The sequence below is a fragment of the Fusarium flagelliforme genome (assembly GCF_020744385.1).
Source record: "Fusarium flagelliforme strain FIESC 12 MPI-CAGE-AA-0113 chromosome Unknown B0J16scaffold_5, whole genome shotgun sequence".
Classification (NCBI taxonomy): domain Eukaryota; kingdom Fungi; phylum Ascomycota; class Sordariomycetes; order Hypocreales; family Nectriaceae; genus Fusarium; species Fusarium flagelliforme.
This window is the reverse complement of record NW_025763507.1, coordinates 617,461-645,028: the sequence shown is the minus strand read 5'-3', so window position 1 is coordinate 645,028 and position 27,568 is coordinate 617,461. Positions and strand designations below refer to the sequence as shown.

The 27,568-nt window shown below is 48.9% G+C and overlaps 15 protein-coding genes across 15 annotated transcripts; 7 read left to right on the top strand and 8 right to left on the bottom strand.

Annotated features, from left to right (window-relative positions):
• Positions 1 to 372: 372 nt before the first annotated feature.
• Positions 373 to 1,463, top strand: B0J16DRAFT_415690 (uncharacterized protein; the record flags this gene model as incomplete). Its single annotated transcript, XM_046133541.1, has 3 exons — positions 373 to 626; positions 1,002 to 1,104; positions 1,154 to 1,463. The coding sequence occupies 3 exons, from the start codon at positions 373 to 375 to the stop codon at positions 1,220 to 1,222; spliced, it is 426 nt and encodes a 141-aa protein (XP_045980927.1). The 3' UTR covers positions 1,223 to 1,463.
• Positions 1,464 to 1,675: 212 nt separating this feature from the next.
• B0J16DRAFT_343787 (uncharacterized protein) lies at positions 1,676 to 4,176 on the top strand. The gene is made up of 6 exons (XM_046128101.1): positions 1,676 to 1,887; positions 1,941 to 2,009; positions 2,060 to 2,557; positions 2,622 to 2,852; positions 2,921 to 3,207; positions 3,389 to 4,176. The coding sequence occupies exons 1-6, from the start codon at positions 1,748 to 1,750 to the stop codon at positions 4,021 to 4,023; spliced, it is 1,860 nt and encodes a 619-aa protein (XP_045980926.1). The 5' UTR covers positions 1,676 to 1,747; the 3' UTR covers positions 4,024 to 4,176.
• A 239-nt stretch (positions 4,177 to 4,415) lies between these two features.
• Positions 4,416 to 5,031, top strand: B0J16DRAFT_385566 (transmembrane protein 6/97; the record flags this gene model as incomplete). The annotated part of the gene is made up of 3 exons (XM_046131506.1): positions 4,416 to 4,485; positions 4,535 to 4,909; positions 4,955 to 5,031. 3 exons carry the CDS (start codon positions 4,416 to 4,418, stop codon positions 5,029 to 5,031), a joined length of 522 nt encoding a protein of 173 aa, XP_045980925.1.
• A 138-nt stretch (positions 5,032 to 5,169) lies between these two features.
• B0J16DRAFT_321267 (uncharacterized protein) lies at positions 5,170 to 6,106 on the bottom strand (the record flags this gene model as incomplete). The annotated part of the gene is made up of 2 exons (XM_046125632.1): positions 5,170 to 5,926; positions 5,979 to 6,106. 2 exons carry the CDS (start codon positions 6,104 to 6,106, stop codon positions 5,170 to 5,172), a joined length of 885 nt encoding a protein of 294 aa, XP_045980924.1.
• Positions 6,107 to 6,700: 594 nt separating this feature from the next.
• B0J16DRAFT_343784 (S-adenosyl-L-methionine-dependent methyltransferase) lies at positions 6,701 to 7,769 on the bottom strand. The gene is made up of 3 exons (XM_046128100.1): positions 7,351 to 7,769; positions 7,215 to 7,302; positions 6,701 to 7,168 (listed from the first exon to the last, which is right to left on the bottom strand). Exons 1-3 carry the CDS (start codon positions 7,753 to 7,755, stop codon positions 6,717 to 6,719), a joined length of 945 nt encoding a protein of 314 aa, XP_045980923.1. The 5' UTR covers positions 7,756 to 7,769; the 3' UTR covers positions 6,701 to 6,716.
• Positions 7,770 to 9,101: 1,332 nt separating this feature from the next.
• B0J16DRAFT_363349 (Non-repetitive/WGA-negative nucleoporin C-terminal-domain-containing protein) lies at positions 9,102 to 13,861 on the bottom strand. Its single transcript, XM_046129869.1, has 3 exons — positions 13,261 to 13,861; positions 10,066 to 13,211; positions 9,102 to 10,013 (listed from the first exon to the last, which is right to left on the bottom strand). The coding sequence occupies exons 1-3, from the start codon at positions 13,625 to 13,627 to the stop codon at positions 9,306 to 9,308; spliced, it is 4,221 nt and encodes a 1,406-aa protein (XP_045980922.1). The 5' UTR covers positions 13,628 to 13,861; the 3' UTR covers positions 9,102 to 9,305.
• Positions 13,862 to 14,158: 297 nt separating this feature from the next.
• B0J16DRAFT_306306 (uncharacterized protein) lies at positions 14,159 to 15,762 on the bottom strand. The gene is made up of 2 exons (XM_046124790.1): positions 15,492 to 15,762; positions 14,159 to 15,439 (listed from the first exon to the last, which is right to left on the bottom strand). The coding sequence occupies exons 1-2, from the start codon at positions 15,633 to 15,635 to the stop codon at positions 14,579 to 14,581; spliced, it is 1,005 nt and encodes a 334-aa protein (XP_045980921.1). The 5' UTR covers positions 15,636 to 15,762; the 3' UTR covers positions 14,159 to 14,578.
• A 43-nt stretch (positions 15,763 to 15,805) lies between these two features.
• On the top strand, positions 15,806 to 16,666 carry B0J16DRAFT_306304 (uncharacterized protein). The gene is made up of 2 exons (XM_046124789.1): positions 15,806 to 16,068; positions 16,118 to 16,666. The coding sequence occupies exons 1-2, from the start codon at positions 16,006 to 16,008 to the stop codon at positions 16,565 to 16,567; spliced, it is 513 nt and encodes a 170-aa protein (XP_045980920.1). The 5' UTR covers positions 15,806 to 16,005; the 3' UTR covers positions 16,568 to 16,666.
• B0J16DRAFT_415683 (galactose-1-phosphate uridylyltransferase) lies at positions 16,667 to 18,408 on the bottom strand. The gene is made up of 4 exons (XM_046133540.1): positions 18,362 to 18,408; positions 17,863 to 18,308; positions 17,754 to 17,805; positions 16,667 to 17,706 (listed from the first exon to the last, which is right to left on the bottom strand). Exons 2-4 carry the CDS (start codon positions 17,961 to 17,963, stop codon positions 16,711 to 16,713), a joined length of 1,149 nt encoding a protein of 382 aa, XP_045980919.1. The 5' UTR covers positions 17,964 to 18,308; positions 18,362 to 18,408; the 3' UTR covers positions 16,667 to 16,710.
• Positions 18,409 to 18,576: 168 nt separating this feature from the next.
• On the top strand, positions 18,577 to 20,733 carry B0J16DRAFT_288578 (histone acetyltransferase complex protein). Its single transcript, XM_046124188.1, has 2 exons — positions 18,577 to 18,959; positions 19,083 to 20,733. The coding sequence occupies exons 1-2, from the start codon at positions 18,867 to 18,869 to the stop codon at positions 20,583 to 20,585; spliced, it is 1,596 nt and encodes a 531-aa protein (XP_045980918.1). The 5' UTR covers positions 18,577 to 18,866; the 3' UTR covers positions 20,586 to 20,733.
• A 297-nt stretch (positions 20,734 to 21,030) lies between these two features.
• B0J16DRAFT_385558 (uncharacterized protein) lies at positions 21,031 to 22,049 on the bottom strand (the record flags this gene model as incomplete). Its single annotated transcript, XM_046131505.1, has 2 exons — positions 21,031 to 21,343; positions 21,823 to 22,049. 2 exons carry the CDS (start codon positions 22,047 to 22,049, stop codon positions 21,031 to 21,033), a joined length of 540 nt encoding a protein of 179 aa, XP_045980917.1.
• An 859-nt stretch (positions 22,050 to 22,908) lies between these two features.
• On the top strand, positions 22,909 to 23,327 carry B0J16DRAFT_385557 (uncharacterized protein; the record flags this gene model as incomplete). Its single annotated transcript, XM_046131504.1, has 2 exons — positions 22,909 to 23,063; positions 23,111 to 23,327. The coding sequence occupies 2 exons, from the start codon at positions 22,909 to 22,911 to the stop codon at positions 23,325 to 23,327; spliced, it is 372 nt and encodes a 123-aa protein (XP_045980916.1).
• Positions 23,328 to 23,703: 376 nt separating this feature from the next.
• B0J16DRAFT_385556 (uncharacterized protein) lies at positions 23,704 to 24,387 on the bottom strand (the record flags this gene model as incomplete). Its single annotated transcript, XM_046131503.1, has 1 exon — positions 23,704 to 24,387. The coding sequence occupies one exon, from the start codon at positions 24,385 to 24,387 to the stop codon at positions 23,704 to 23,706; it is 684 nt and encodes a 227-aa protein (XP_045980915.1).
• A 1,347-nt stretch (positions 24,388 to 25,734) lies between these two features.
• On the top strand, positions 25,735 to 26,463 carry B0J16DRAFT_385555 (uncharacterized protein; the record flags this gene model as incomplete). Its single annotated transcript, XM_046131502.1, has 1 exon — positions 25,735 to 26,463. The coding sequence occupies one exon, from the start codon at positions 25,735 to 25,737 to the stop codon at positions 26,461 to 26,463; it is 729 nt and encodes a 242-aa protein (XP_045980914.1).
• An 82-nt stretch (positions 26,464 to 26,545) lies between these two features.
• Positions 26,546 to 27,292, bottom strand: B0J16DRAFT_288576 (Rhodanese-like domain-containing protein). The gene is made up of 2 exons (XM_046124187.1): positions 27,035 to 27,292; positions 26,546 to 26,988 (listed from the first exon to the last, which is right to left on the bottom strand). The coding sequence occupies exons 1-2, from the start codon at positions 27,189 to 27,191 to the stop codon at positions 26,672 to 26,674; spliced, it is 474 nt and encodes a 157-aa protein (XP_045980913.1). The 5' UTR covers positions 27,192 to 27,292; the 3' UTR covers positions 26,546 to 26,671.
• Between the last annotated feature and the right edge of the window lie 276 nt (positions 27,293 to 27,568).

Genomic DNA, 27,568 nt, shown 5'->3' with positions numbered 1-27,568 from the left:
ACACCGTTCGGGGCAGTTCACAAAACTGTGCACTAGTTCATGCTGCCTATCAAGCGAGTTCCAGACGTCCGCCAGTGACCTCGCAACGCGCTTGATCGCGGGCGTGACAGACGCGTCGCTGCTGCGAACATCTTGAAATTCACTCTGCGTCCTTCGCAGTGCCATAGTAGCATAAGTTTCCCCTTTCTTCCCGTCCAACCTGGAACTTCTTTTCACCCACCCACATACCCACCCACCACTTGCTACCTACGCAACGCAACGCAACACAACTACCAACACCCTCATACCACTCTACCTTCTACTCAACATTCAACCTCACCCTCTATTCAACCTTCAACTTATCCTACCATCTCCACAACGACATCTGATACAATGCCTTCCACCAACGAGAAGTCCGGCGCCCGCCGCAACACCAAGAGCTTCGGTAATTGTGGCAATGACGACGTGGATCGTTCTCAGGAGACGGCGATGACTCGCCGTCAACAGCGCCAAAAGCATCGAGAAAACCTTCGCCATCAGGCGGAGGTGGCCCCTTTCCTTGGCCTCTCAGACGATGAAGAAGACAAGGTCGAGACCAAGGCCAAGAAGGAGACCAAGGACGCCGACTCGAATGAGTCCGAGCAGAAGTAAATTACTTCCTTTACGACAAGCGAGAACGAACGAGAACTGATGGGATGACGGAACAATTCAGTTGTGATTATTAATGAGTGCGACTTGGCATGAACTTTGCGAGGATACCCGAATTGTGAGAGAGAAGATGACGAGCTATTGGTGAGCAGATGCGATAGTGAAGGACTCTCCGGTACGAAACACCCTTCCTTTCCTTTCCTTTCCTTTGTAACAACACACTCCTTTCTATTTCCTTTGTCGGTATTAACAGTAGATAGATAGTTGGGAATAGACAAAAGTTCCCCTACATGACCTCCCCTTATGAAATGTGACGCTTGGTCGCGGTAAGACTCTCTCATTCTGCAAAAGTTATCTTAGCTAACATGAACTAGGAGTGTCTTTCTATCCTTTTCCCCTGAACCTCCGACAGCTGGGCGGACCGATGATACCCTTTCGCAATTTCCCCCAATGTTATCGACCTTATGCTTGTTTACGGTATGTTCAGTTAGTTATGTGGAAGTTGTTCAAGCTAACATTTACACAGAACTTTCTTCATTACCCTCATGTATCCGAGCGCCGCCATCCTGCTATGAGAGACCGATGTTTGTGTTAGAGATGGGCATACGCCATATGTCGCACTGCAGATGAATCGTCTGAATATGCGGCCGTCTGACAGGGAGAGGGACATCGAGATATTGGAGACAACTGTTTGTTTAGAGAACACAGATCCCATATTGTATTCGCTTTGGCGTTGGCGGTTTCCCCCCCATGTATTGAGCTAGATAGCATCAAACTTTGATCAGACGAGAAACCAGGCGTAAATAAATGAATTGACCTTGCGATAAAATGCTATCTCAATCAATAAATAGTGAAAGTCATCCCTTGTCCTTGGCGGTTGTAGATGTAAGCACTACCAACCGGAAATCGGACCATTAAAAAGTTCCCGATTCCGTAGCGAACCCAGCCAACTCCCCCCCTACACGCCAAATTCACAGTAAGACCGGACGCTATAAAGATCTCCGACGCCCGGACTTATCACCTTTACGTCCGACAACACCACTCGAACATTCAATCATTTTCTCTCTGTTTCTTCTTTCTTACTATTGATGCTGTTCTTGGCTCAATAACGTTGTTCATCATGGATGATTGTCTTATCAGCGATGTTCGGTCGCCGGACCAATGTCCTAAGACGAGGGCTTGTACGAATTGTGCCAGGCTGAAGATGAAATGTCAGTGGCCTAGTTCTGGATCTGGAAGACTAGAAAAGACTTGTTCAAGGTATGGCACTGTTACTTGATGGCCATGTATATACTAATTGAGGCTGCATGCAGATGTTTACGGATGAAGCTTGACTGTCAAGTACCTGAGATCACACAGCGAAGAAAGCGAGGAAAGTCAACGTAAGTACATCTTCCCTTCTTGATAGATACAGTTGCTGATGAGATGATAGAAGAGTCGCGCAACTGGAGAAAAAGATCGATGGCATAGTCTCCCTCCTCGCAAACCGCCAAAACCTCCCGCCAACCCCCGAAAGTCCCAAAGAGCAACCTCGCCCACGACAACCAGTACAAGGTCCATCGCTAGACCCAATATCCCTAGAAATTCTACAAGGCGATGCCTCAATCCCCTCCCACTTGACCGCCAACGTTGAACTCTTTCCCGGCTTCAGCGTCTCTCACGCCCAAGCCTCGGAGCGCCTGGAGCTCTACCGCCGCGATTACGTCCCGCACTTCCCCTTCGCTCCCTTATCAGAGTACATGACGTCTCATGAGTTGTATACCGAGTCTAGTTTGCTGTTCTGGACGATCTTGGCGGTCGTTTCGCCTCTGGAGGATAAGGTGCAGGTGGACTTTAAGGCGTGGTTTAGGAGGTATTTGGCGGAGCATGTTTTTGTGAGGCAGGAGAGGTCGACAGACATTCTACAGGCGATAATTATCTACCTTGGATGGTAAGTACCTTGCGACTCACACATACCCCTTAAGACGGGAGAGCTCGAGTGCTGATGGCGTCAGGAATGACTTTCACTTCTACGGAGAACTTCAAGTTACCAACATTGTCCAGATGGCTGTCGGGCTGGTCATTGATCTGAGGCTGGATAAGATTGCGGGCTCCTTTCTTGGTGGTCCGAAGACTTTACTTGGAGATGCTTGGACGAGTATGGGCAAGCAGTGCATCAAGGGGAAGCCCTACCAGACTCCGGCTGATAAACGGGCGGTATTGGGCGTCTACCATATCACAAACATGTGAGTCTTGCCAGATCTCCCTTCAACGCCTGGATTCTCTTGTCTAAGCTCGAACTGACAAGATACAGACTCAGCACATACTTCCGAAAGAGCACCCTCTTCAACTGGAGCACTCACCTCTCCCAATGCTGCGACAACCTCCTCGAACTCAACGAATGCGAAACAGACGTCTATCTCGTCTCCCTAGTTCGCATGCAGCATCTTACCGAACGCGGTATGAGCATTTTACCGACCATTGATCCTCTCGATTCTACTATTCCGACATTCAACGCCGTGATGGCCATGGCGCTCGATAGCGCCCATCGCGAACTGGACAAGTACTTTGAAGCGCAGCCAGAAGCTGTCCAAAACACTCGTTAGTACTATACCATCAGGGTGTCAGAAGAATTGGTCGCCGAGAGCATAAGAGATGAAACAATTCGGTCACCTTATACCGGCTCAGGCTACTTCATTTCTGTAGCTAAGCCTCATAGGACAATTCTTCTGACACCCACCTGTATACTTATCAAGCTTGAGCGGTTACTAACAGTGATTAGCTGGCTTCAGAGCACACTACAACTCCCTGATCGTCCGTCTCTACGAACCGATCCTTAACATGAAACCCTCCTCCTTCTTAGCCACAGACACGTCCCTCTCCGAACCCTTCCTCCGCTCCCAATACATGTGGAAATGTCTCGAAGCCGCCCGATCATCCTTAACACAGCACACCAGCGTCCCCGCCAGCACCTACTCTATCCTCCCCATAACAGTATCCTGCGTCCTCGCCTTCGGATTAGTAACAGCATCCCGCCTCATCCTCGCCGACACATCCCCTGACTGGGACACCAAATCCGCACGCCTACACCTCCAATTCCAAAACGTCCTCCAAAAGCTAAGCGATCAATTCGCGCGGGCGGATCAAGAGACTATACGACTGAACAGAAGAAGACGAGTTATGGAAGATGGGAGTAGTGTGTTCTTGAAATCGAGTTTCAAGGTTCGATGGATTAGACAGTGGTATATGAGCAAGATTCCGCAGGATGAGCAGAGGGAGATTGAGCAGGCGCAGGTGGTGCTTGAGCCGGCGAATCCGGATTGGGCGTGTGATTTTCAGTTTGATGATGAGTTCTGGGCGGATTTGATGGCTGGGTATGATGTTGAGGCTTTGAATACTGTTACAGCGATTCAGTAGAGCACGGGAATAATGGGCATTTGATGGATGTAATGATAGACTGGATTTGAGGGCTGGACATTGGGGATGCTCTACTTCACTCATCTGCCTCATAATAACATCGAGACAATATGGCGGGCGCAGTTTGGAACAATTGAACCGCGCTTCTTCTATCACCAGTTCTGTACTTCTTTTCGGTGTTGAGTTTGACTTATACGGATTTCGTGACCATCGGCGGCCGAGAATCCCGGGGTGGAACTAGGGTCCGGAGCCGAAGGCCACCTCATTTCATTTCCCAACACCAAACAAGTCGATCTTGAACCATCTCATAACACAACAATATCAGCCATTTGCAACTCAATTGATCTACCAGATATTTATTCTCCTACTGTAGACCTCACTTTTGATTAATCATGGCTCAAAAACCCCTCCGCGACTGGGTCTACGTACTCATGATCGTCCCCCAAATATTCGGCATGATCGGTACCTCTCACCTTCCAGCCTCAATCTCCCAGTTAACTAACAACTCCAGTCCTCGACTTTTCAGAATTCTACCCAGCATCATTCTCCTCTCCCTCCTCTCCTCTAAGCATCATCCGCAGAAACTACATCTCCATTTCCGGCGACCCATTCTACGGCCCCTCTTTCACCGGCGCTTGGCTGCACAGCATGTACTACATCGAGTTACTCGTCCAATTCCCCCTTGCTGCTTACATCGTCTGGAACATGGCTTCTAAGAAACCTACTACCGGACCTACGGAGCTGGCGGGGTTGGCGTTTGGGTGTTTGACTGCTATGGGGTCTGTTGCTTGTGTTGCTGAGTTGTTGAGTATGGGTGGGGATTTGGTTAGTGAGAGTCAGAAGATGAGTTTGGCTTGGGGGACGTATGCTCCTTATGCTGTTCTACGTAAGTTTTTTTCTCTAGTGTAAGGTGCTTTGCTAATTCTTGTAGCTGGTATTATGGCGGTGGATATGTATATGAGGTTGCTGCGACGTGTGAGCGGTGATAACAAGTCCAAGACACAGTAAACATCACGAGGGAAAGATACAAGGACACCTGATGATACACTGCCAGGCGAATGTACTTCCCGGCTACTTTTCACATTACAAGCTCTAAAGAAAAAGAACCCATATCCTCCCGGCTCCATAAACGCATTATACATATATCTAATCCGATCGCTTATTCGGCTTCGAATACCCCCATCCATTCCCAACAGTACCAACCCCATATCCCAGAGGCGTCGCACCACCAAGCGCCCGTCCTTTAAGTCGTCTCGGCAATACCACACCCATAGTATACATACCCGCAACAAGCACACCCGCGCCAAACGACACAAGACTGTAAAATACAGTACTAGCATAAATATGTCCTCCAAGTCCCTGCCACTCCACCTTGCCCTCCGTCTTCGGCAGCGCAGGCGTAGGAAACCATCGCACGGAAAGCACTAACGGCAGCGGGTCACCAATAACTAATTTTCTCGTATGCGAGCCCTGCAGATGATGCAAAGGACTGGTACTATACGCAATCGCAGAATCCAACACACCGCTATCATGCGGATGCGCATGGTGTTTCGGCGTGCTATGCAGCAAGACATTCATCTTGGTGCTGATATGAATATGGCTCAGCTGCAGTGTACCAGCTAGAGCAAACACCACGGGAACGTACTCCCTTGGGGGAGCCTTTTCGCCGACGACTTCGACTTCGGCGGCAGGACGGGACGGAACGCGGCAGGACAGGGGCGCATCGGAGTGGATGTAGAATTCGAGGAGATGGAAAAAGGGATCGTCGATCATGGCGATTGTGCAGTTGACTTCGCCTTCTTTTCCGTAGTTGAATTCAAGGGGACGACCGGTTTCGTTGCATGTTGGGAAGGGTTTCCATTCGATTTCGTGTTTTTCGTTTTCGACATGTTCGCCAGTTTCTCTGCCAATACATTAATACCAGACTTCGTAGCTAGTGCTTTGGGGACACATACGAGTTACGACTCATACACTCGACGGGTATGGGAGCGCCGTAGTGATACGACGGAAGCGCATCTTCTCTGGATGGTGTCGCGGCGACTAATGCGCCGAGGGCGAGGAGGGTCCATGTAGGAGCGATCATGATGGCGATAATAGCGCGGAGAGGAGGTTTGGTATGTAATCAACGGCCCTCAGTTAATTGGGAGTCCGGATTGAGCATCAAAGTCATAACATGGCGATAAGAAAAAAGAAAAGTAGCTCGTCCCCCTCTTCTAGTTGCAGTGTTGAAGCTCAGGTCGAGGCCATGTGGAGATAAGCTAACAAGTTCCCCTTGGCTGGATGTATCACGTGTCACTTTCATTCCTTGGCCAAGGGGGGACTCCAAAGGGGTTCTACTATCAATGAACATTTTGCTAGCATTTAATCACGATGGGTCTTATAGATGCACTGATGTTCTGCAGAGCATTTACCTTGGATTGATGGGGTTTCTGTGAACGATTGCTGAACAAGGCTCGTGCAGGTCCCTGCAGAAGCCACACATGGGCGCTACAGGTTAGCCACGGTAGCAATGATTTTGAAGAACAAGATAGGAACATTACTTGACCTGCATGTCCAATCCCAAGTCTTTTCTGTGTTGATATATTAATACAGGAAATGCTAAACAACTCTGAGCTAGGTATCCTTCTGTATCTAACTTGGAGCTGCGAAAATGTTAAGCTTTGTAGTCCTCCGTATCCTCTTCCAAACGTAACTTAATCAACTCTTCCAGTCATAACAATCACCTTGTACTCGATCTCCCACCCCTTCCCCTCATATTTCTCCTCCAAATGCTTCCTAACCAACTCCTTAACCTCATTCACATCATGCTCCTTTCTAACCTCCTCACTCCAATAAGCATTCATCAACCACCCCAGCATCATCCCAACCTGCAACACATACTCTTCCGCACTTCTCAAGAAGTACTTGTCGTGATCCACAGTGACTTTAACGTCCCGAAAGCCTTGCTCTTTGAGATGCTGCTCTATCCATACTGGAGATTTCCAGTCGCCTTGGTCGTGCATTTGCATGGGCATTACGTCGGGTAGAGGTGCTGGGAAGGGGAAGGAGGCGAAGGCTGTGCGCATGTCGGGGACCCAGAATGTGTTTTCCGAGTGGAAGGTTGTCGCGCCGAAGATGCCGCCTGATTTGAGGATGCGTTTGCAGTCTGGAGATATTAGATATGCTTCTGAAAGCTGGCGAAGAGTACTTACCAGCTAGAACAGCATCAGGTTTGGGAATAAGGTGAAGTGCTAGACCGAGCCCAACATGCGTAAACGAGTTATCTTCAAGTCCAGTGTTCTATCTCCTTGTTAGCATTCGATACTCTAGGTCAAGAAGTCAACTTACTGTAGCGTCCAACTTCTTAATCTCGGCATTAATCCAGCCCTCAGTGCCAAGTCTCTTCTTCGCAACATTAAGCATCCCATCCCCAGCATCAGCCAGCAAAAAGGTACTCTTGTCAAGAACATCCTTAGACAGTGTTTTCTGAACAGCATCCGTCAAAACACCAGTCCCACAAGCACTATCCAGAAACTTGACAGGCGTAGTCATATCTTGTGATATTCCCATTTGTGGAGGGAGACTCCTGATTAGCCTTGGCATGAGAGTCTTCGAGACGTAGATCATTTGCTCCTCGAAGTTGCCTTTATCCTTGTTGGCGTAGAGATTTTGGAGGGTCATGAGTGCGGGATCGACATTTGGGGAAGCCATCTTTGCTGTTTTTGCTGCAATTGGTACAAAAGATCTTAGCATGAGTGTGAATTGTGTTGTTGATACTCATTTTTGGTGGTTGCGATGGGGATATTTATGTATGCGAAGTATCCGAAAAGTCGCCGCACGGAGACTACATCGGAGTATTCATCAAGGTGATTTAGAATTAGAAAGAAGATTGATAATTATTAAGATAAATACGCATGGATTCAACATGATGGTTCTCTATCAGATCTATTCGTGTAAGATGATTAGGTATATATATATATGTTTTGGTCGAATCTGACAGTAGCAACTCAACAGTCTAACCACCCCAATAATGATACAAAGGATTATTAACGAACGAGTATAACCTCCTTTCAACATTATATAAAGACCGTTTATCAACCCATTCTATCTCCTCTATAACTCCTCCCAATCTATAAAAACGACCGGAAGCAATCCCCCCCATTAACTCCGAGTATCTAAACCAAGTCCATCCCGGACCACAAGATACAAGAAGTCGAATTGTTTGAAACCATACCGGACGCCGGATCATGTCGAGTATGGGCGACCAGAGCCCCATGAGATTGAAGTTTGTAGTTGTGGTGAAACTCTGAGGGTGGTCTTGAACGTGGTGCCCAGCGAAGCAATGTTGCTAATCGCTGGGTGAAAAGCACGCCGAAGCGTGGTAAACGTATGTAATAAGCATCATGGTTGATGAATTATTTTGTAACATTTGATGTTTGAAGTTCTCATCGTGGATGATTGAACTTGTCGTAGTTGTTGACAGTGTATCTCGCCATCGTGGTGTTGAGTTGATGCTTGTTATCGCCGATGTATATAAGTCGTATTAAGCAAGTCGTATTAAGCAAGTCGTATTAAGCAGGGAGTCCAGCTCCAAGAAACAAAAGAAACATCAAGTCTCAGACCATAACGAAAGTAAAGGCGTCAGTATCAAACCCACAAGCCTAGAAGAGTGTCCATGAAAGGCAAGCCGAGTGAATACTGCCTCACCATCATACCAAACCTCACTTATATATCCAACATCCTCTCCAACACCCCCACAGTGCCATCTGCGTGAGGCCCATTCCAACAATGGCGTGTCACCTTTTTTTCGCCTAACTCTCACACTGCTCCCAAAGTGAGGCGGGCAACATATGCAGGCCTCACCCACACCTCACCGCTGCCAGCAGACAGGGCGGTAAAAAACGCAACGCTGCGGTCGCCTTATGACAACGCTGGCAATGACTGGGTATTGTTGCAGTCGACTGGTTACTGTTGCAACGACTGGGCAGCAGGGTATTCTGGACAGCATCTGCGATGACAGGGTGCGAACTGCTGTGGACAAAACTGCCCTGCATTGGCGGTCAACACTTCACTCGAGGAGTCATAGATACAGCGCATATTCTTCTGTTACCGTTTCTTTCCATTCTTTTCAAGGGGCGCCTACTTCCCATGTCTTTAATAATTACAATGTAAAAAAAATAAAACCTTTGAACCTATACAGTACAACGCACCCGTTTGGCGCCTATAGCATATTCATCATCCCTTTGACAGCAAAAACAACTACTCAAAACCCCTCATATTCTTGATCAAACCTCTATGCTTTCTTATGCAAACCTAAGACTTCCTGTAGGCACCCGTTGCGACAGACCGTCAACTTCTCGCTTCAGTCCCTTGAGCACCCGCCTGACATCGGCCAGGTCTGCACCGCCGGCGTTGTTGCCATGTCCGGGAGGAGGCAGGGCGGCGTCGCATCTCTTGAGGAGATCGGCTACAGAGGGGCCAATGGCGCCGCCCTTGCCTGCACCACCACGTCGGCGGGCTTCGGCCACCCAGTCGCTAACAACATAAACAATAAGCTCAATCATGCGGTTTCTCACGGATCCGCTGAAACCGTAATCTTGGCTATCGAAAACGCCTTCCAGCACTCGGACAATCATGTCATGAGAAACACCCAAGGTAAGGAACAGCTGGACTGGCCAGGTAGGATCAGCACCAATTGTGGCATCTTGTTGTTGTGCCACGGCGTAACGGCAGAGTTCTGGTAGGAGGTCTTGGATGGGGAAGATGAAGCTGTCGAGTGATGTACGGTGGGCAATGTTTTGGATCTTGCTGGTAACGGCTTCGTAGGGTAGGGGTGGCGAGGGCATTCCGGGTGCTGACATCTCCAGACGAGACATGACTTCATCGTGTGTCTGCTGGATCAAGTTGTTCCAGGTACCCGAAATCGTCATATGGTTACGGTAATCAGCCACATGGTAAATAAGCAGACAGAGGTCGTAGTAACCGGCCTGGTCGGCGTAGTCATTGAACAGCTAAGATGTGTAAGCAAACGTTATATGTGATCTGGAATATGCCAAAACTTACCTCGGAGAGTCCTTGAATCTTGCCCTTAAGAGCGTCCTCAATCTCAATAGCCCTCTCAGGATCAATACGGTCATCCGCTCTCAATCGTTCCAACAAATCATCCTGGATATGGGCAATCTCCAGCAGCTCAGTGACACTGTGGTTGAGCATCTGCTGCTGCTGTCGGCTAATACCAGTTGTAGAGACGTTGGCATTGGCCTTGGCCAGACTGAGCAATCTGATTCGGTCCTTGATGCTGATGGGGAAATCGGAGTTAGCAAGTTCAGCCTGAACCTCAGCTGCATCAAAGAATCGGCTGCGGTTGGTGTAGAAACGACACAACAGATCAGCATGCTCGATATTGGTACCAGCAAGTCGCTGAAGGAAGGTAACCACGTGGTTTGATTCGATAGCCAAGATGCGGTCGGTCCATCCTTGTTGAATATACCACTCATAAAGGTCGAAATGGAACACCTCGTCATCAGACTCATTCACCACCTTGTAGGCCTCAAGCCTCTTAGTAGCGATAAGAGTCAGTCGGCCATCAACCATTTCAGGCTCACTGCTTGACGCAGCGTCCAGGTGGCTCAGTACATCGTGAATCATATCATAACAACGCTTGCGGTCGTTGAAAGCATTGGCTCGAGGGTCACCCGAAGGTTTACCATCATTGACCCAAGCAAGAGCTGTGTTACCCCTGTCCTTTTCCCGTGCAACAACCAGGCACAGCTGGACAGCGCCGGCATAGTACTTGAGATCGATATATTGTTGGACAGCGGTCTGGAGGTTGGCAAAAGTGAGGCTGCCAGCAACCTTCTCGAATAGCCTGAGACTTTCATGAAGCAAGCTTCGGGACTGGTTCGTTTGAAGAGGTTGGTCAGAAGCCCGCTTGAGTTGCTCCTGGGCCTTGAAAGTGACGACATCATCTGGGCTGCAGAAGCTGCCACATCGCCGTCGCAGGGCGTCGGCAACAGTCTCAACGTTGGAGCCACTCTCAATGTTGCGGTTAACAATAGCCTTGACAAGGAGCTTAGCCAGATCCTTGCCATCTGTTTGAGAGAAGAGCTTCTCGTATGTGAGTTCCTTAAGCTGTTGACGGGCAATATCGTCGAGACGAGTGTAGATATCAGACACGCGCTCGTCGAAGAGCATCAGAACAAAGGAAATGCCCTCTGAAATGCTCTCCATCAACTTCTGCAGAGCATGTAGAGCCTGGTGCTCGGCTTGCAGAGCGACCTCCTCCTGGCGACTAGACACATGCTGGAGATCAGAAGGACCAGACAAACCCTGGATAAGACCACGGTTGGAGTCGAGGAACCTCCTTAGACGCTCCAGGGCTTCTTGAACGGTGCTGAGCTTTGAAAGAGGAATAGTAGAAGCGATGGTGATACCACCAGTAGGGGAGACGCCCGGTGTGATGACACTTGACTTCCACAACTGACGAATCAGTCGGGAGAGGTACAGAGCCAGGGCGTCGTGTCGGGAGGACAGGTTGACAGAGTCTATTGTGAGAGATGCGCTGTCAGTCTCGGCCATGGTGGGCTGTCCACCAAAGTCGACAAAGACGGACCGGGCCCGGTCTTCAGTGGACTGGTCAATCGCACGCGCTGCGCCAGGTCGGGAGTCACCTCCATGACCACAAGCAACAGCCAAAGCAGTAGTAACTGTCTCCACACGGCCGTAAGTGTTAATAAACCGGCGGCAGACAAGTTCTAATCCTTCGTCTCCAACAGCACCTCGAATAGCAGAAGCAAAGATATCCACAAAGCGTCTTCGTCGGATGATGTGAACTCCAGTGTTGGTGAGAACCGCAAATTCGCTGGGCGCATCGTCGAACTGAACAGCCAACTCGTTACCGAAACCCACAGGTTGTCCTGCAGCTGCAAATGGCTTCCCAATGAGTCCCACCGCCTCAGCCCGACTTCCTATATCAATCCAGATGCCGCTCTCGTGGTATTTCAGAGGGGAGGTAGGGACAGTGTTCTTAAGACGTCCCGTCTCGGGTCCGGAAATAAATAGAGCATCTTCGTGTTGGTTCGTTTCCTTGCACACAAAATCCAAGAAGTATCCAGGCGAGAATCGCGCGCCCTTTCGGCTCTTTGTCAGAGCAGGGGATTCGAGATCGACAATCGTTTCACCACCAGGATAAGGCGATCTTCTAGCGCTCTGGCCTGGGGGGAACTTGATAAACTGAACCTGCATACTCTGGGGAGCCAGGTTGGTCGACGAGCCGTACAAATAGGACGCAGCACTAGTAGCGCTAAAGAACAGTCTGCATCCAGTGTTTGTCAAGGCCATCAGATGCAACTTCGCCGCCTCCTGTTTAGAAATGGGACTAATCGCAACGATTTGAACCTTGTCGGTCAGCAGACGAGACTGGCTGATCATATGGGCGATATCGCGAAGACAGTGGACCTTCTCCTTCTCGATAACCTTGTTCAGTCGATCAGGCGCCTCCATGTGGTATGTTCGGATGGTCGAGCGGCTCGAGAGGGTGTATACAAGGCTTCTCGAATCGTCGATGACGATATCAACAAGGTGTTCGGGAGACTTTTGCGACCAGAAACCTCCTTGTAAGGTGACAACTGAAGACCAGCCGGGGTTGGTATGGTTAATCTTTCCACATCGGTTCGAGAACCACTTCTCTTCGGATTGGTAGTAAAGCTCATGGATATCGATGTCGTTGCTGCCACCGAAGAAAACTCGACCATTGGCGGATCCACTGATTACGCGAACTTCGATGCCACGAAGAGGAAGGCTCATTTTCGTCTGGTAAAGGCTGACTGACTTGGTACCCGAAGGAGTATCGGAGGCCCCAACACCCAGTAGTACTATCTCCTGAGAAGTCGCGACAACTAAAATATGAGTAATGGAGGCGACAAAGATGCCTGGCTTAGGGGGTACGAGCGCGACGGCGTGGATAGTATGCGGTGAGTCTTCGAAGCCGATGAGCTCGGGGTCAGGATGCGTGTAGTCCCATAGAAACAAGGAGTTGTCAATAACAACCCAAGCATGGTTAATCTCAGCAAAGAGACCCATAAGAGTTTGGAGCTCGCCAGCGTTGTAGTGATCGAAGACTTGGTTCGGGATAGGATACATCTGAGTCTTGTGAAATGGGGCCATGGCGGAATCGGTGTTTTCGAGATCGTAATCGGAAGACGCGCCCTCTGGTATCTTGTTAGCTCGTTCCACCATCCATAGAAGTCTTGAACATACGTCTGCAGTATGAATCGAGGTCGGGGTAGCGTCCATCGGCCTGAAGGCATTGGTTAATAGCCCTGGCGGCCTTGACAACGGGGGCTACATTCTCCGCTCGTGGAGGTGGCAGCTGGGCGGGAGCAATCAAACCATCGCTATTAGTTGACCTAGGTACTAATGAACCAGCGGCGTTGACGGGTCGCGATGAGCTTGACGATGGCGGCGCAGGACTCCTAAGATTCGAAACGGACGGGCTGCTCTCAGAAACTGGGAACAGCTGTCGGCGCACAGGATCTTGACCCTGCTGAAATCTGGAAGCAACAGCCGGCGTATTCAAGAATGCGCCTGGAACTGGGCGAACCGGAGTTGTTTGTGGAAAAGACATTATGGGTAGCAAAATCGAAGCCCTCGGCGGGCCTGGGAAGCTTCACCAGTTGGGGTTCGTTGCTATACCGATGGAAGCAGATCGCGGATCATCAAAAGTGAAGCGACGATTGCCAGGCGCGCGGGATGAATTATAATTAGGATAACAATCCCTCGTAGTCGCGTCGATAACCGTGGTCGTTGGTTGTCGATTAAATCGCGTCGTCGTCGGGGTTGAGATAGAGTCTATTGCAAGTGTTGCATGCTAGAGAAAATGATAAACAATTTGACGAGAGCTTGGGGAGGCTGGATATGGAGCACGGATTTTTCGCGACTGGGGCTTGGGCGCTAAGACTGTTTTGGTGCAAGGCTGAGAGAACAGTAACCACGCGTCATGAAATGCTGCCAAATGCACCCAGACAGGATGCTGCATTCATACTGGGCGTTGAGACAAAGAATTGCGTTAATAATATTTGAGAAAATCTGATAGCTTCAATTGAAGTGATTCAAGTACATGACCGTCGGCGGAAGTTTACTATTGGCTTTTTTTTATCGTTCAAAGTCTTGATTCAATACAAAACCCAAAGCATCTCAGCTTAATTAATTTCGTCAAAGCAGGTAGCGCCTATGAGCTGTCTGTGTCACCTCAACTTTTATTCCTTGCAAAAATCTTCAAGTGTTACCAACAGGTGACAATGCCTTGGTCGTGTTCCATTCTTAGTCGGTGAGAAAGAGGATACCGAGCCACTCAACTATGGGTCATGTACCCAACTAACTACCACTATCAGAAGCTTTGAAAGTGTTGTCACAGATGCGGATAACTGAAATGATTGATCGGACAGACAAACGAACTTTATTTCGTTATATTTAATCTCCATATTCACTCTCTAACTCCTTCTTTTTTGCTCAGCTTCAGATATCCATTATATCCAGCTACCTTCTCCATTCATCTTCACCTTTTACTTATCTACATTTACTGCTTCTTGGCTTCTCGGGCAGCCTTGCGGAGAGCCCTTCGGCGAATATCCTCGTGCATCTTCTTGTTGACAGAGATGGTGATAGGACCGTTAGCACCAGGAATGTTCTCAATGAACCACAGCATGAAAGAGTGGCTCCACCAAGGAGTGTAAGTGTAAGGAGCAGTCTGGTAACCACCCAGTCCAACCTTGCCGAGAGTAGCCTTGACAAAGTTGCGAGCGTTGGGGACAAGAAGACTAGGACGACGGATCTTGCTCATGGCGGTGGTGACAAGGTGGCTCAGAACGAGGTAAACATCGACCTTGTCATCAGCAAGCTCAGCGGCAAGAGCGTTACTCCACTGCTGGAGGAAAGCCTTGCTACCGGAGTAAGTAGCCAGAAGAGCAGTAGGAGTCCATCCACCGAAAGATCCCATGGTAAGGATGAGACCGTTCTTGCGGGCCTTCATGATAGGAGCGACAGTCTGGGTAACGCGGAGAGTACCAACACAGTTGATGGTGATAATGTTCTGGAGCTCCTCCTTGTCGGTCTCGAGGAAAGGAACGGGGATGCTGTGGCTCTGGCCGACGTTGTTGATAAGGATACCAATATCCAGACCGTAGATAAGCTGACTGAGGCGCTCGTAATCGGTGTCGCTGTTCTTGGAGAAGTCCATGTCGAGAACCTTGATCTGAAGACCCTTTCCGGGGTACTTCTGCTGGATCTCGGTGGAGAGGGTTTCTAGCTTGGACAGAGTTCGGGAGACGAGGACGAGGTTGAAGCCTTTGGCAGCGAGCTGCAGAGCGTACTCCTTGCCGAGGCCATCAGAGGCACCGGTGATGACAGCCCAGGTACCAGGCTTTCCATACTTGCGCAGCTAAAGACATTGTTAGTTTGGAGGAGCTCAATTGAAATACAGCATTACTTACGTTGGTACCTCCGAGCACGAAAGCGCTGAGGACAAGTTGGAGATAGCTCAAGATCTTGGAGCCCAGGAAGAGAGCACCAACACCAGCAAGACCCCACTGCAGAGGCTGCGGTACGTTTTCGAGAAACTCTGCGATGGCAGTCATTTTGAATGATGCGCAACAAGAAAATGGAAAATTGTTGTGCAGAGAAAAGAAGGAGAAAAGGATGGGAGAAAAAGTTGTCAATCACAAGGTAAAGCACCTCTTCTGCCCCTCGGCTCCTTGTCTTGGCTTAGGCTGGGCTCAATTGAATTTTAGGGACCAGTAGATTTGCTACCCCTGACCTGACGTTGTTGAGATGGTCCAAGCTTCTTTCCCCGATGACAGGTCCGTCTCTCCCACCAAAAAACATACGTCCGACCTACGGACCCGGATTAATCGTCTTATACTAATTTCGTCCTCTACTTAATTTCTACAACCATTGAGACAGCAATTGACGTTCTTCTGTTACTACCTAATCCGTTTATCATTCATCATGGACGCTCTCAAGCCTTTCCTCCCCGAAGCCAAGGGTGTTCTGCCCTACTACATGATCATCGTAAGACGCCCTGAACCCGCTCCCTCCAAGTAAGATGCTGACCATACAGCTCTCCATTATCTCTATCGGCAACTCACTGCAGGCGTATACCACCTTGCACTTTTCCCGACGAGTCTACAACGGTCGATTCATTCGCAACCCCAAGCTTCCCACCAAGACCAAGACCTTCGAACCCGAAGACCAGGCCAACAAGCTGGTTCCCGCTCAGAACGACCCCAAGGCCACCGACCAGTTGACCCCCCTCGCTGGCAGACTGTTCGGCACTTGGACGCTTATCACCTGCATTGTTCGATGCTACGCCGCTTACAACCTTCACATCGGTCCTGTCTACACTCTTGCTTACTGGACCTACATTGTTGCCTTTGGCCACTTTGCCAGTGAGCTTTTCATCTTCAAGTCCATGACCTTTGGTCTGCCTCAGTTCTTCCCCTTCTGCCTGGCTTCCACCTCTTTGATCTGGATGCCTCTTGTTCGCGACTACTACGTCCAGTACAACTAAGTGGAGCGCCGTAACGAAATCGTACGACAGGTTCGATGTAAAACCTTGTGATGGGGATATTGCTTGGGTTGAAGATGATGACATAAAAGTTTAATGGGTAGATAATTGTATAAATTTTAATAGATTAAACGGATGGGTCAAACCTATAGATTCTTTCGGTAGAGCTCACCTCCGCAGTTCCTCAAGCGGGCTGCGGCTTGCTCAGGAGTGATATCACGCTGAGGCTCAGCCAAGAGCTCGTAACCAACGAGGAACTTCTTAACAGTAGCCGAGCGCAGCAGAGGTGGGTAAAAGTGCATGTGGAAATAAGCGCTCTCCAACTCCTCAGGTGTTCCATCAAGAGGTGCTTGATGAAGACCAGAGCTGTAAGGGAAGCTGCACTCAAACAAGTTGTCGTATCTTCGGGTGACTTCTTGAATGGCCTCAGCAAACTGGAGTCTCTCCTCGGGCTTGAAGTCGAGAAGAGATCGGATGTGTCGCTTAGGGAGGACGAGAACCTCAAATGGCCAGACAGCCCACCAAGGGCATACAATAACGAAGGCGTCGTTCTCCCAGACGACTCGTTCTTGCTTCTCCAGCTCTAGCTTGACATAATCGCCTAGAAGATGGCGACCTTCGTGCTGATCGCGGTACTTGGCCATTTGAACAAGCTCCTTGCCTGGCTCCTCAGGCATGGTCGATGTGGTCCAGACTTGACAATGAGGATGAGGGTTAGAGCAGCCCATAGCAGCACCCTTGTTCTCAAAGATTTGCATATATCGGTACTGTTCCGAGGGACTAGGGGCAGCATCCTTGGGCATCGAGATAGAAAGCTGATCAGCCTCAGCCGCACGAGGGTTTGACGGTGTCAGATGGTTGGCGTAGATGCGTGTCCAGTGCTCAACGACAGGGACGATCTCCTCGGGAGTCATGTCGGGAAGGGTAACATGGTGCTTAGGAGAGAAAGTGAGGACATAGCAAACGCCCTTGACGCCCTGAGCCTGGAGGAGTAGAGATTCCAAGTCATTGGAAGAGGCCTTGGCGTCATATTCGGGCTGCTCTTGCTTGACAGCGCTGTAGTCGTTCACAAAGGCAAAAGTCTTCTCATATTTCGGGTTAGAGTCGCCAGCCGCTCGTGGGTTGCCAGGACACAAGTAACACTGAAGTTGTCAGATGAAGTTCTCATGATGTGATGTCATGGGCGTACTTTGGGATCATATTCAGGAAGTTCACTCGCGACAGCGGCCTCTTGCTGACCTCTACAGCATGTTAGATCATTTCTCATGTAAGTTTTTTTTTTTTTTTTTTTAACGTACTGCCAAGGTCGCTTCGTGCGATGAGGAGATACAAGCAGCCATGAATCCGTGAGGGGATTATATCTGCGATGAGAAATATCGTCAAGAATTTGTTCAGGCATGATGATGGTGGGGTAATGGTATGAGAAGTGATAGAGGGGTTAAAGATGTCCAATTGACAATTTAAAGGTTAGCGAGGCCTCAATTTATCATGGAACCAGGCTGAGTGAAGCGGCTAGCAAGATAAATAGCTCTTAGAACAAGTCTGGAGTTCTGAATGGCGCGGATAACGGTTTTATTCTCGGCCGTGCTTTCGGGGGAGTCTACGGATAGAGAGTGGGCTGTATTCGCTGTAACAAGTTTTGGCTGTCAAGGAAGGAATGGAAGTCCGGTATAATTATGAGAAGGTATTGATTGCATGGATATTCACATGAGAACAACATTCTTAAACCGGAGAACTGCGAGGTCTGCTTGGGTTTAATTAACAGACAGACATCGGATATTCTAGAATGTTACGGACTTCATCTCTCAAAAATATTGACTCCTGTTCTTCATCATCACTTTGAGCTCCTTCAGTGATCAATGTGGGGAGTTAACCATGGGGATTGGCGTCACTCGTTCATTGGCGGGGATATCGGAAAGAGCTGAGAGATTCACGTGATCTCGGACAACTTTAGTGTGGGGTCATGCTCAGTGACGACTGACTTCCCCGATTCGATACCCACAGCAAGTGCGCTTCAGCCCAGCTCAGACCAGCCCCAGAGTAGCTCAGGCAAGCGCCATAATCAACAACATCGCAACTTCCAAGCCCCTCGACCAATCAATCCATCAACAGTTCCATCAACCACGACCGCATTTCTACATCATCCATCAGATTTCGCGTCGCGTAATACTTGTCAATATTTGCGCATCATCGAGAGCCCTCTTTTTCGTCTTTAACGCGCCCTGCGTGGCCTCCAGCCCGTTGCCACGCCTAGACAGGGGGGTAATTAACAACTCCCCGGCCCGACATCGCAACCGACGATATGGGTGTCATACGAAAGAAAACCATCTCAAGAGGTAGTGAGGGTGGTGTCAAATACGTTTGCGACGTCTGTTCATCAGATATCACATCTACTGTAGGTACTTTTGGCTGCTGCCTGGTCATTGTTTAGAAACCTCGAAACGCGCTTCGGGGATATCCCGGCTAAACTTGACCCGTCGTCATGATGGAGTTGCTAATCATGTTGGTGGTTATATAGGTCCGCATTCGATGTGCCGACGCAGCCTGTAACGATTTCGACCTCTGTGTTTCGTGTTTCGCCAAAGGTGAATCTCGAAATGCGCACAACCCTGCGACCCACGCTTTCCGTGTAATCGAACAAAACTCATTCCCCATCTTCGATCGCGAATGGGGAGCCGACGAAGAACTGCTCCTCCTTGAGGGTGCAGAGATCTATGGTCTCGGTTCATGGGCAGACATTGCCGATCATATTGGCGGTTTCCGAGAAAAGGACGAAGTTCGCGACCACTACTTATCGACCTACGTCGACTCGCCTGCCTTCCCATTACCGAAAAGATGTAGCCCCCACGATTGCGAGCTAGCGAACGAGATTCCTCGAGAAGAATTCCAAGCTCGCAAGAAGCAAAGAATAGAGGAGCGACGAGATGCAGCCAAGAATGCGCCCGCCTTACAACCCAAGACGAAACCAACAGCCAGTGTACCCAGTTGTCACGAGATTCAAGGATACATGCCTGGTCGTCTGGAGTTTGAGACCGAGTACGCGAACGAGGCTGAAGAAGCTGTTCAGCTGATGCAGTTTGATCCTGGTGATGGACTCAACCCCAGAACTGGCGAGCTTGAGCCTGAAATGGAACTCAAGCTTACAGTGATGGACATCTACAACGCGCGTCTGACACAGCGTGTAGAGCGGAAGAAGGTCATCTTCGAACACAACCTGCTTGACTACAGGGAGAACACGAAACTAGAAAAGAAGCGCACAAAGGAAGAGAAGGATTTGTTACAAAAGGCCAAGCCATTCGCCCGAATGATGAACCGTCAGGATTTCGAAGAGCTTAATCAGGGTCTACTTGATGAGCTCAACCTACGACAAGCCATTACGCAATTGCAAGAGTGGCGGAACATGCGCATTGGGGATCTCCGCAGTGGTGAGAAGTATGAGTCAGAGAAGGCATCGCGGATTCAAAAGTCTATCCCCATGGGCTCCATGGATCGCGAGCGCCTGGCATCTGCTCAGCGGTCTAAGCAACCTCCTCCACCTGAGCCCGCAAGCGGAGCAGCTCTCCTTATCGCTCCAGAACTACCGGCTCGAATGTTGCCACCAGCCAACCCGGAGGTCAATGGAGAGACCAAGGCATTGACGAATGGTCACAGCGAGCAAACCAACGGTCAGACAAATGGTCAGGTCAACGGCAATGGTGTCAACGGAGTCAATGGTCATGGTTCTGCACCCAAACAAAGATACACAGCTCAGCCAATATCAGGTGTACAGCCTATGCCAATGACACAAGACACGGCCCCAGACCTGCATCTCCTGACACCAGAAGAGGCCAAACTGTGCGAAGTTATCAGACTACAGCCCAAGCCGTACCTGATGATCAAGGAACAGATCTTCAAGGAGGCCATGAAGAGCAACGGCACACTTAAGAAGAAGCAAGCAAAGGAGATTTGCCGACTGGATTCGCAAAAGGGAGGGCGCATATTCGATTTCTTTATCAATTCGGGATGGGTGGGCAAAGCGTGATTCGTGTTTAAAAATACCCTTTCGAAGACGTGTTTGAACTGGCGCACAGCGTATATGGGCTTGATGAATTGATTTGATCTGGTGTCGGGAGTCTGTACTTGCGGTTGTTATATAAGTAGATGCAAGAGATAATGTTACTCTGTTGGTCCAGTCATGAGTCCCTTGTGTACAGTCCACGGCACCGACGAGCTGTAAAAGGCCCGAAACACGAGGCCATGTAGAATATAGAAGAAAGTCATGGGAAGTATTGTTAAATTCCGCAACAGGATTGGGGGTGATGTATGGCCTTGTCCCGTCGCATAGGGCGAGATAGTCGCACAAATCCGAACCGTAAAGCAACAGCTGTCAAACAGGAATGTCCAGCCAACGAGAAAAGCCAACGACTGCTAAGCACCTTTGAACCAAAGTCCCTTGCCTTCCCCCGACAAATAGACAAGTTCCCACATCAAACATGAGACTCACTCGGCGCCTCCCACGGACACACATCTTGCTTCTTAGCGATCCCTTTGCGTTTTTGCTCCTCTCTGTCCGCCTCGACAATCTTGTTCAATCTTTTTTCCCGTTTTTTGCATACTTTCTTTTCTGCCTTGCGCAATTCCGCGAAATCCTCCTTGTCTTTCTTGTCGAGTGCATCTTCCTCGGCCTTTTCCCCGCTATGGAGACCGACAGCTAGGAAAACGACACCAATGAGTACCAAGACGACGAAGAGTATCACCTTGCTGGTGTAGCTCATATTGAGTCCCATGGTTGCGGCTGGGCTGTTGCTGTTAGGAAGAGACTGGAATAGGGGATATGTTGCTTACTTGGTGGTAGTTGTAGATAGTTGAGTTAAGGGTTTGGGAGTAGTGATGTGGGATGAAGGACAATCACTTGGGTAGAGCGAGAGAAGATTTAAGGGGAGGACATTTCGTGTCTTGGTAGTGGCAGAATCATTGCCTTAACATTTTGGATTGGAAAATTCAGGTTACTATCAGAAAGTGTATCTTCCTCCTCGTGATGACAGTTCCAACAACCCTGGAAGAAGGTTCACACAATCCCACGCATTTCCAGACATAATTCTACACATTTCCAGGCATGATCCCACGCGATTCCAAGTACAATACCACCCGCAGAAAAGACGACCCGGTGTCGAGGTGGTGTTCAGTTCTTCTCAGTCATTCTTGCCTCTGAACTTGGCTTAGACTCCGCTTCATCCGTTGTTAGAAAGTAATATCGCGATAGTAGTCTTGATATTTACTTGCCTTCGTCTGGGTAGAACCATCTTTCTATGGCGGCACCTGGGACAAGCAGGAGGTGGAAAAAGCACCACTCGATTGCATCTTCTGTGTACTCTTTGGCCTTTTTGATAGACCTTTTGGTCTTTTTGAAAGACCTTTTGGCCGTGTATTTGACACAACTGATAGACTTTTTGGCCGTTTTGAAAGGCCTTTTGGCCTTGTATCTGACATAATATTCGGTAGACATTTTGGTAGTTGTTTGTGAGGAGGTAGTCGGTGGATGATGGTGAAAAGTGATGGAAGAACAGTCGAACTTTTTATGGCCCAACCAAAGTTGATTGACTTTGATCAAAGTTTAACGACCTCTGCAATGCCCTCTTCTTCATTCTTACGCAGAATTCGCAGTTGCATTCCTTGCCAAAGTGATGGGGATAAAAAGGAGACTCGTTGGTCTTGTGATCATACACGAGGGCGATGATGCCTATAATAATGACGAAGCCTACACCACCAAAGAGGAGGATCTGTTGCACCGGCTCTTGCATCTTGAAGTGTAGATGTCTCTGCAGGATAGGGTTACACGAACGATGAGGTTTGTTGTAGATTGCAATGGAAAGGCAGGGTGACTTGCCAGTGATTTTGATGATATCTACAACCAATCATTATTTGCCGCATTGTATGACGGGAGTTTATTCATTTGGAAGCTACTGGAACATATTTAAAGTCCATGTGATCATTCTGTAGAACTTAATTATCGAAGAGAATTATCTTATAGGTAAGTAAGTTCCCCTCTATGTTGGGAATATCCACGTCCAATGATGACTTTCCTGATGGTACGAGGGGAGTAACTCAATTCTACAATCATTGGTAAACATTCTAGAGTGAACATTACCCTTTTTAAAGAAGTGAACACGTATGGGAGCTCCCTTATGAACCGGCAAGTGGCTCATGATAGTGTGATCATCGGCATTACTTGATATGAAGAGATGTAACTGAACCCTAAAGCTATTGGAACACATTGGGCACACCCATGGGTACAAAAGTGTCCTCTTGAATCGTCTTCTCTTTTTCAACTATCACCAACCTCGATTCCTGACAAGCTATCCAAAATGGCCCCCAACGCCAGAAGTTTCCCGCCGGTGCCCAAACTGAAGACCTGGCATATCTTCCTAATCATCTTTTTTGGAGCCCTTGGTCTAATCTGCATGATTGCCATATGTGCCAGCTCGAATAAAGCAAAGCCCCAGAAGCCGCTCCCGGATGAGTGAGTACTACCAGTCCCCTTAAAGTGAAGTGGTCTAACGCTTGCAGTCACCCTTGGAATCTTTCTCAGGACGAACGAATCCCAACGAAGACGAACAAATATCCACAACCATTGAGACCGAAACGACACCCGTCGACTGAGTCTGATCCTGAGGATGCAACTGAGATGTTCAAGGAACTCAACAAGTTTAAGATGAAGAGGGATGTCCCTCTCTATACTAAGTATTCGTCGAATCTTTCTTCAGATTTGAATGACTGGCGCTGAATCTTCGGGCTTGGATGAGGAGGTGAAGGTCCTTGGGGTTTTTATTCTTTGTATTCTAGAACCTGAGGTTTTTACTTCTAAGAACGGTACACGATCAAAGTTCTTAGATCATGAACTGCCACAGAATGTATGAAGAGATGAAGAACTTGGAGTCGTATTCTTGTTATCGTTATCCTAGACTTAAGACTTTCACTTCCTAGAACCGTACGCAATCAAAGTTGTTGTTGCAAATGTGTTGAGACCTTGATCCATCCCTTCAAAGCAAAACAAAACCCAAGTGATTCCCAGTTTCTCATGCTGATGATGTTCATGTTTTGTTGGCCGTTGTATAGAACAACATCCAAGTGTGAGCTGTTTGGAGCGGCGGTTAACTACCTTATTCCTCGTCCTCGTCCTCGTCCTCACACTCTTCTTCGTCCCCATTCTTTTTTTTCATGTTTTTGGAGCCGATACTAGCTCCGGTACAAAGTAAAATGCATAGAAAGGGTAGGACCGGACAACATGCGATTGGCCACATCCATTTGCTCCAGAACGCCTTGTTAGCCATCGAATTAGCGTGATTGTACGGGTAGATAGACCCGTCCTGGCCGGAGACGAGTTCGCCGTCCTTGAAGGGTGGTGGCGCCTCGCTCGGGTTCATCATGGTCGGAACCGGAGGTGACTTGTCTGCCGCAGGCTTGTTGCATCCCCCAGGTTTCTTGCATCCTCCCCACAAGTTATCAGGACGAGGCATAGCAGCTGGTGGAGCTGGTTTTGGGTACTTCATCTTTTCATGGTGATCGACATACGGTTCAGTAACCACCGTCTTTGGAACCCGAGGTGGGTTGATAGCCTCATGCTTCCGAAACTCGTTTATGTAATGAGATGGGACGAATTCCTCGGGTGGGTTGATTGCCCCGGGAGGCGGCGACCCGGGGGGCAGAACCCCAGGAGGCAGAGACCGGCTGTTGTGACGAGGCGAGGCAGCTGATTGAGCTCGTTTTGGGTACCTCATCCTGTGCTCGTACTTGGCATACGGTGCAGGGGCCGCATAATCGTGTCCAGTAGAGTGCGGCGGCATGGTGCTGTGCTTGTAGTTTTAGAGGAGGGAGAAGACGAGGAGGTTGTGGTGGAGTAGAAGGACGAGGATGGGAACAGAATAAAGGGGAAAGAGATCCTTATATGTTTGGCCCAAAGCCCTGAGGCGTTTCTGGGTTCTAGTTGTTATTCTCATTGGCATTTCATACTTTAAGAACAAGATGGGATGTATCTCTCATTGGCTCAGTGCTGATTTGAAACGATGCATCTTGACTGCAGACTTCGTAGGTACGTCTCAGTTCACAACCCTCAATATTGGAGTAATCAGTTGGGTAACAGAAGAATTGGCCTCCAAGGTTCAGGGCGTCAAAATAAGGTATCCTAAGTACATTTAATCTATCATAAGGTGATTTGTCACTTATGTTATCATGCATATAAAGGAATTCAGGCTCATGATACGTACGAAAAGGGGGTTCTGCAGTCGCAGTCAAAGTGCTTTGTGTAGCCTTACTTGGAGGTGAGGCTAGATGATAACGACCCAAAGGACTGTGTCTTTATCCCTTCAACTATTTAGAGGGAAAAATCCGAATGGAAAGGAACGACAACATCTTGATAGCCATCACCATCGATAGGCAACCATGTGTGAACCATCAATTCTCTGTGAGGGGGTTCCAACTTTGTTAAGCTGATGTGCTCATGGTGGGATCAGAGGCTTCATCAAGTCCTCTATACTGGCGGGCAGCAGTCGTATATGGCCAACTGTGAGTGAGAGTCTAGTATACTCATTGGAGGCGACGAAGAACATACCAAGAGTCTGAATGAGGGGATCGTCATGTCGACCGTTCTTGCTCACGGGAAAGGGGGGGCCAGTTACAGGAAAGTCTCCAGGACACTTCAGCCAGCGGACTGACGAATAACTCGGCACCTCAGTGAACAGGCATAAAACAAATGAGGAGACATCCCTCTCCAACCTCCTGAAATGTGTGAGTTTACAGTCTAATCGCATCGACAAGTTAAATCCTCTGCCACCCAAAGCAACGCGTCAAGGCCCCAATGGCACAATGACATCTTCACGGCAAAGTTATATCATAGACGCGTCTCGGTATCTCTTCTCGTTGCGCCTCCGGAAGCTTTTTACCCCCCTCATTCGCTGTCCTCTCGGTAACAGAAAACCTTGACCACAAAGGTACCCAATGACAAACGCAATAATTCTCTCTGTAATGTTTGTTATTTATTCATCTTCCCAGCCAGCCAAATTCTTTTTATCCTCGAAGACTTGTTCTTCTTCCTTTGGATGAAGTGCGGGCTTGTTATTTGAACAATAGGTATGTATCAAGAGCTTTCGTCACTTGGATATCATCTCTGACTTCTCTCTTGGGGAAGATTCATCATGGCTCCTCTACCTGCAGGCCGGGACAAGATTCCTGCCTACGACACTCTTTTCGGCCGCGATACGTTCCCTGATAACCCAGAATACAATACACAAGATGAAAAGACTTATCACGAGGGCCCGGAGGTTCTTTCTGCCTGCAAGCGCGGATTGATCCAGCGCTCGCATGAATCTTTTTCAAGCTGGGCATATAATGAACTTCGTGGTCCTTATGACAATCGACCTCCTCCACCTGGTCAACCTCCTGACTACTGGAAGCATCACCGACCTGCTCCTCTTTATACTCCTGACTACCCGCCGACTCGTCCACCGGCTCGACAACCTCCTTCTTCCTATAATCCTGGCTACCCAGAGCAACCTGCTTATGGCCGTGACTACCTGCCGCCACGACCTGCTCCTCATTATGATCCTGGGTATGACCATGACTACCCACCACGACCTGCTCCTCCTTACGATCCTAGCTACCCGCCAGCTCAGAAATTGCCCGCGGTGCACGATCCCCAGGTCGACCAAATCCCTGGCCACGTAGCCCCCAAGCCTGCGGCTCCTTCGCTCGCGGAGAAGGTAGATGGCGTTGACAACATGGCTTATATTGGTGGGGTTGTTGGTGCTGTTCTTGTCATTTGTGGTGGAGTCATTGTGTTTAAGAAGTGGAGGGAGAAGAGACAGGATAAGAAGGAGGCGGAGGGTGCTGGTGGTGCTGGTGGTGATGGAGGTGATGATAAATAGACGCCTTTGTCATTGACGATCCGTTAGTCTTGACACCGGATTACTTGCTGATACGGAGACAGTTCTGCTATTACTCAACACTGGAAATTTTTCATTTGGACCACAATTTGCATCGATAGGATATCTTCCAATACACTCCTTATCTCAGACGCTTCTCTATAAGCCTAGCGCAAGGCGATGATTCTATAGCTCAATAAACCAACTGTTCTTAATAATTCTCCCAAAGATCCTTAACATACCCCTCGGTCAACCTCTCATCCTCTCCATAAACCTCCTGCCACCCCGAAAACCCTCTTTCCAGGATATACACATCCTGACCCTTGGCTTCCTCACCCATAGAGCGCAACAAACCATCCCTCTCACGAAGATACTTGAGCGCCGCACTAGGACCCCGCTGTTGGCTCAAAGCACAGTGAAAGACAACCGTCTTCTTATCTTTGAGGCGACGCACGAGAGTCGGCATCATAGCCTCCAAAGTATGGGCGGGGATGTTTTGTGAGCCCTTGATGTGACCGCCAATGTAATCTTGACACATCAGCTTGTGTCTAAAGTAAAGTTCAGTTAAACTTACCATTATCACGAACATCGATCACAGCGAAAGTAGGATCGGTGAGGTTGACTTCCTCGAGGATTTTCTCCGAGAGGGATTTCGCGGATAGCCGCTTTAGAGAGGCGATTGTTGTCATTGTGCGAACGTGTAAGAATAGAGCCCTTCTGGAAATGTGCATGAGAGGATGAATGAGGGTGCAACTAAAGATGAGGCTCTGTCAAGGTTGGAATGCGTGGAGTCTAAATTTAGTGCTATTCCTTGGCGGAGTTACCCCACGTGCATGGGTGACACCTTTTGGTGGGGGATCTTGGGAGGAAAGAAGATTTGAGATAGGAGCAGAAGATCCCATCAAATGTCTTTTTCTTATCTGATGAAGTCTATTTTTTTGCCGACCGGGAATTCTTGTTCTGTGTGATCTTGTAGGCGATTCAGTACTGAGGATACCCTCGCTGTGAATATACGTCAGAGTGTTAGAAGAGTGGCCGCCGAAAGACGGGAGACGAAACAATTCGGCCGGCTCTTGCAAGCTTAGACTAGCACTTAGGCTAGGTCTTT

Bases quoted from the DNA above. Each gene is read 5' to 3' on its own strand.
- B0J16DRAFT_363349 (XM_046129869.1), bottom strand. From the start codon at position 13,627: ATGTCTTTTCCACAAACAACTCCGGTTCGCCCAGTTCCAGGCGCATTC. The intron at 13,212-13,260 runs GTATGTTCAAGA...ACAAGATACCAG, and splicing joins CCTCGATTCATACTGCAGAC to AGGGCGCGTCTTCCGATTAC. The intron at 10,014-10,065 runs GTAAGTTTTGGC...TACACATCTTAG, and splicing joins AGATTCAAGGACTCTCCGAG to CTGTTCAATGACTACGCCGA.
- B0J16DRAFT_343787 (XM_046128101.1), top strand. From the start codon at position 1,748: ATGGATGATTGTCTTATCAGCGATGTTCGGTCGCCGGACCAATGTCCT. The intron at 2,010-2,059 runs GTAAGTACATCT...ATGAGATGATAG, and splicing joins AGAAAGCGAGGAAAGTCAAC to AAGAGTCGCGCAACTGGAGA. The intron at 2,558-2,621 runs GTAAGTACCTTG...TGATGGCGTCAG, and splicing joins ATAATTATCTACCTTGGATG to GAATGACTTTCACTTCTACG.
- B0J16DRAFT_288578 (XM_046124188.1), top strand. From the start codon at position 18,867: ATGGGTGTCATACGAAAGAAAACCATCTCAAGAGGTAGTGAGGGTGGT. The intron at 18,960-19,082 runs GTAGGTACTTTT...GTGGTTATATAG, and splicing joins CATCAGATATCACATCTACT to GTCCGCATTCGATGTGCCGA.
- B0J16DRAFT_288576 (XM_046124187.1), bottom strand. From the start codon at position 27,191: ATGCACATTTCCAGAAGGGCTCTATTCTTACACGTTCGCACAATGACA. The intron at 26,989-27,034 runs GTAAGTTTAACT...TGATGTGTCAAG, and splicing joins GATCGATGTTCGTGATAATG to ATTACATTGGCGGTCACATC.
- B0J16DRAFT_415683 (XM_046133540.1), bottom strand. From the start codon at position 17,963: ATGCCTGAACAAATTCTTGACGATATTTCTCATCGCAGATATAATCCC. The intron at 17,806-17,862 runs GTACGTTAAAAA...AACATGCTGTAG, and splicing joins CGCACGAAGCGACCTTGGCA to AGGTCAGCAAGAGGCCGCTG. The intron at 17,707-17,753 runs GTACGCCCATGA...TGACAACTTCAG, and splicing joins TTCCTGAATATGATCCCAAA to TGTTACTTGTGTCCTGGCAA.
- B0J16DRAFT_306304 (XM_046124789.1), top strand. From the start codon at position 16,006: ATGGACGCTCTCAAGCCTTTCCTCCCCGAAGCCAAGGGTGTTCTGCCC. The intron at 16,069-16,117 runs GTAAGACGCCCT...CTGACCATACAG, and splicing joins TGCCCTACTACATGATCATC to CTCTCCATTATCTCTATCGG.
- B0J16DRAFT_343784 (XM_046128100.1), bottom strand. From the start codon at position 7,755: ATGCTAAGATCTTTTGTACCAATTGCAGCAAAAACAGCAAAGATGGCT. The intron at 7,303-7,350 runs GTAAGTTGACTT...ACAAGGAGATAG, and splicing joins TTAAGAAGTTGGACGCTACA to AACACTGGACTTGAAGATAA. The intron at 7,169-7,214 runs GTAAGTACTCTT...TAATATCTCCAG, and splicing joins ACCTGATGCTGTTCTAGCTG to ACTGCAAACGCATCCTCAAA.
- B0J16DRAFT_306306 (XM_046124790.1), bottom strand. From the start codon at position 15,635: ATGACTGCCATCGCAGAGTTTCTCGAAAACGTACCGCAGCCTCTGCAG. The intron at 15,440-15,491 runs GTAAGTAATGCT...CAATGTCTTTAG, and splicing joins TCGTGCTCGGAGGTACCAAC to CTGCGCAAGTATGGAAAGCC.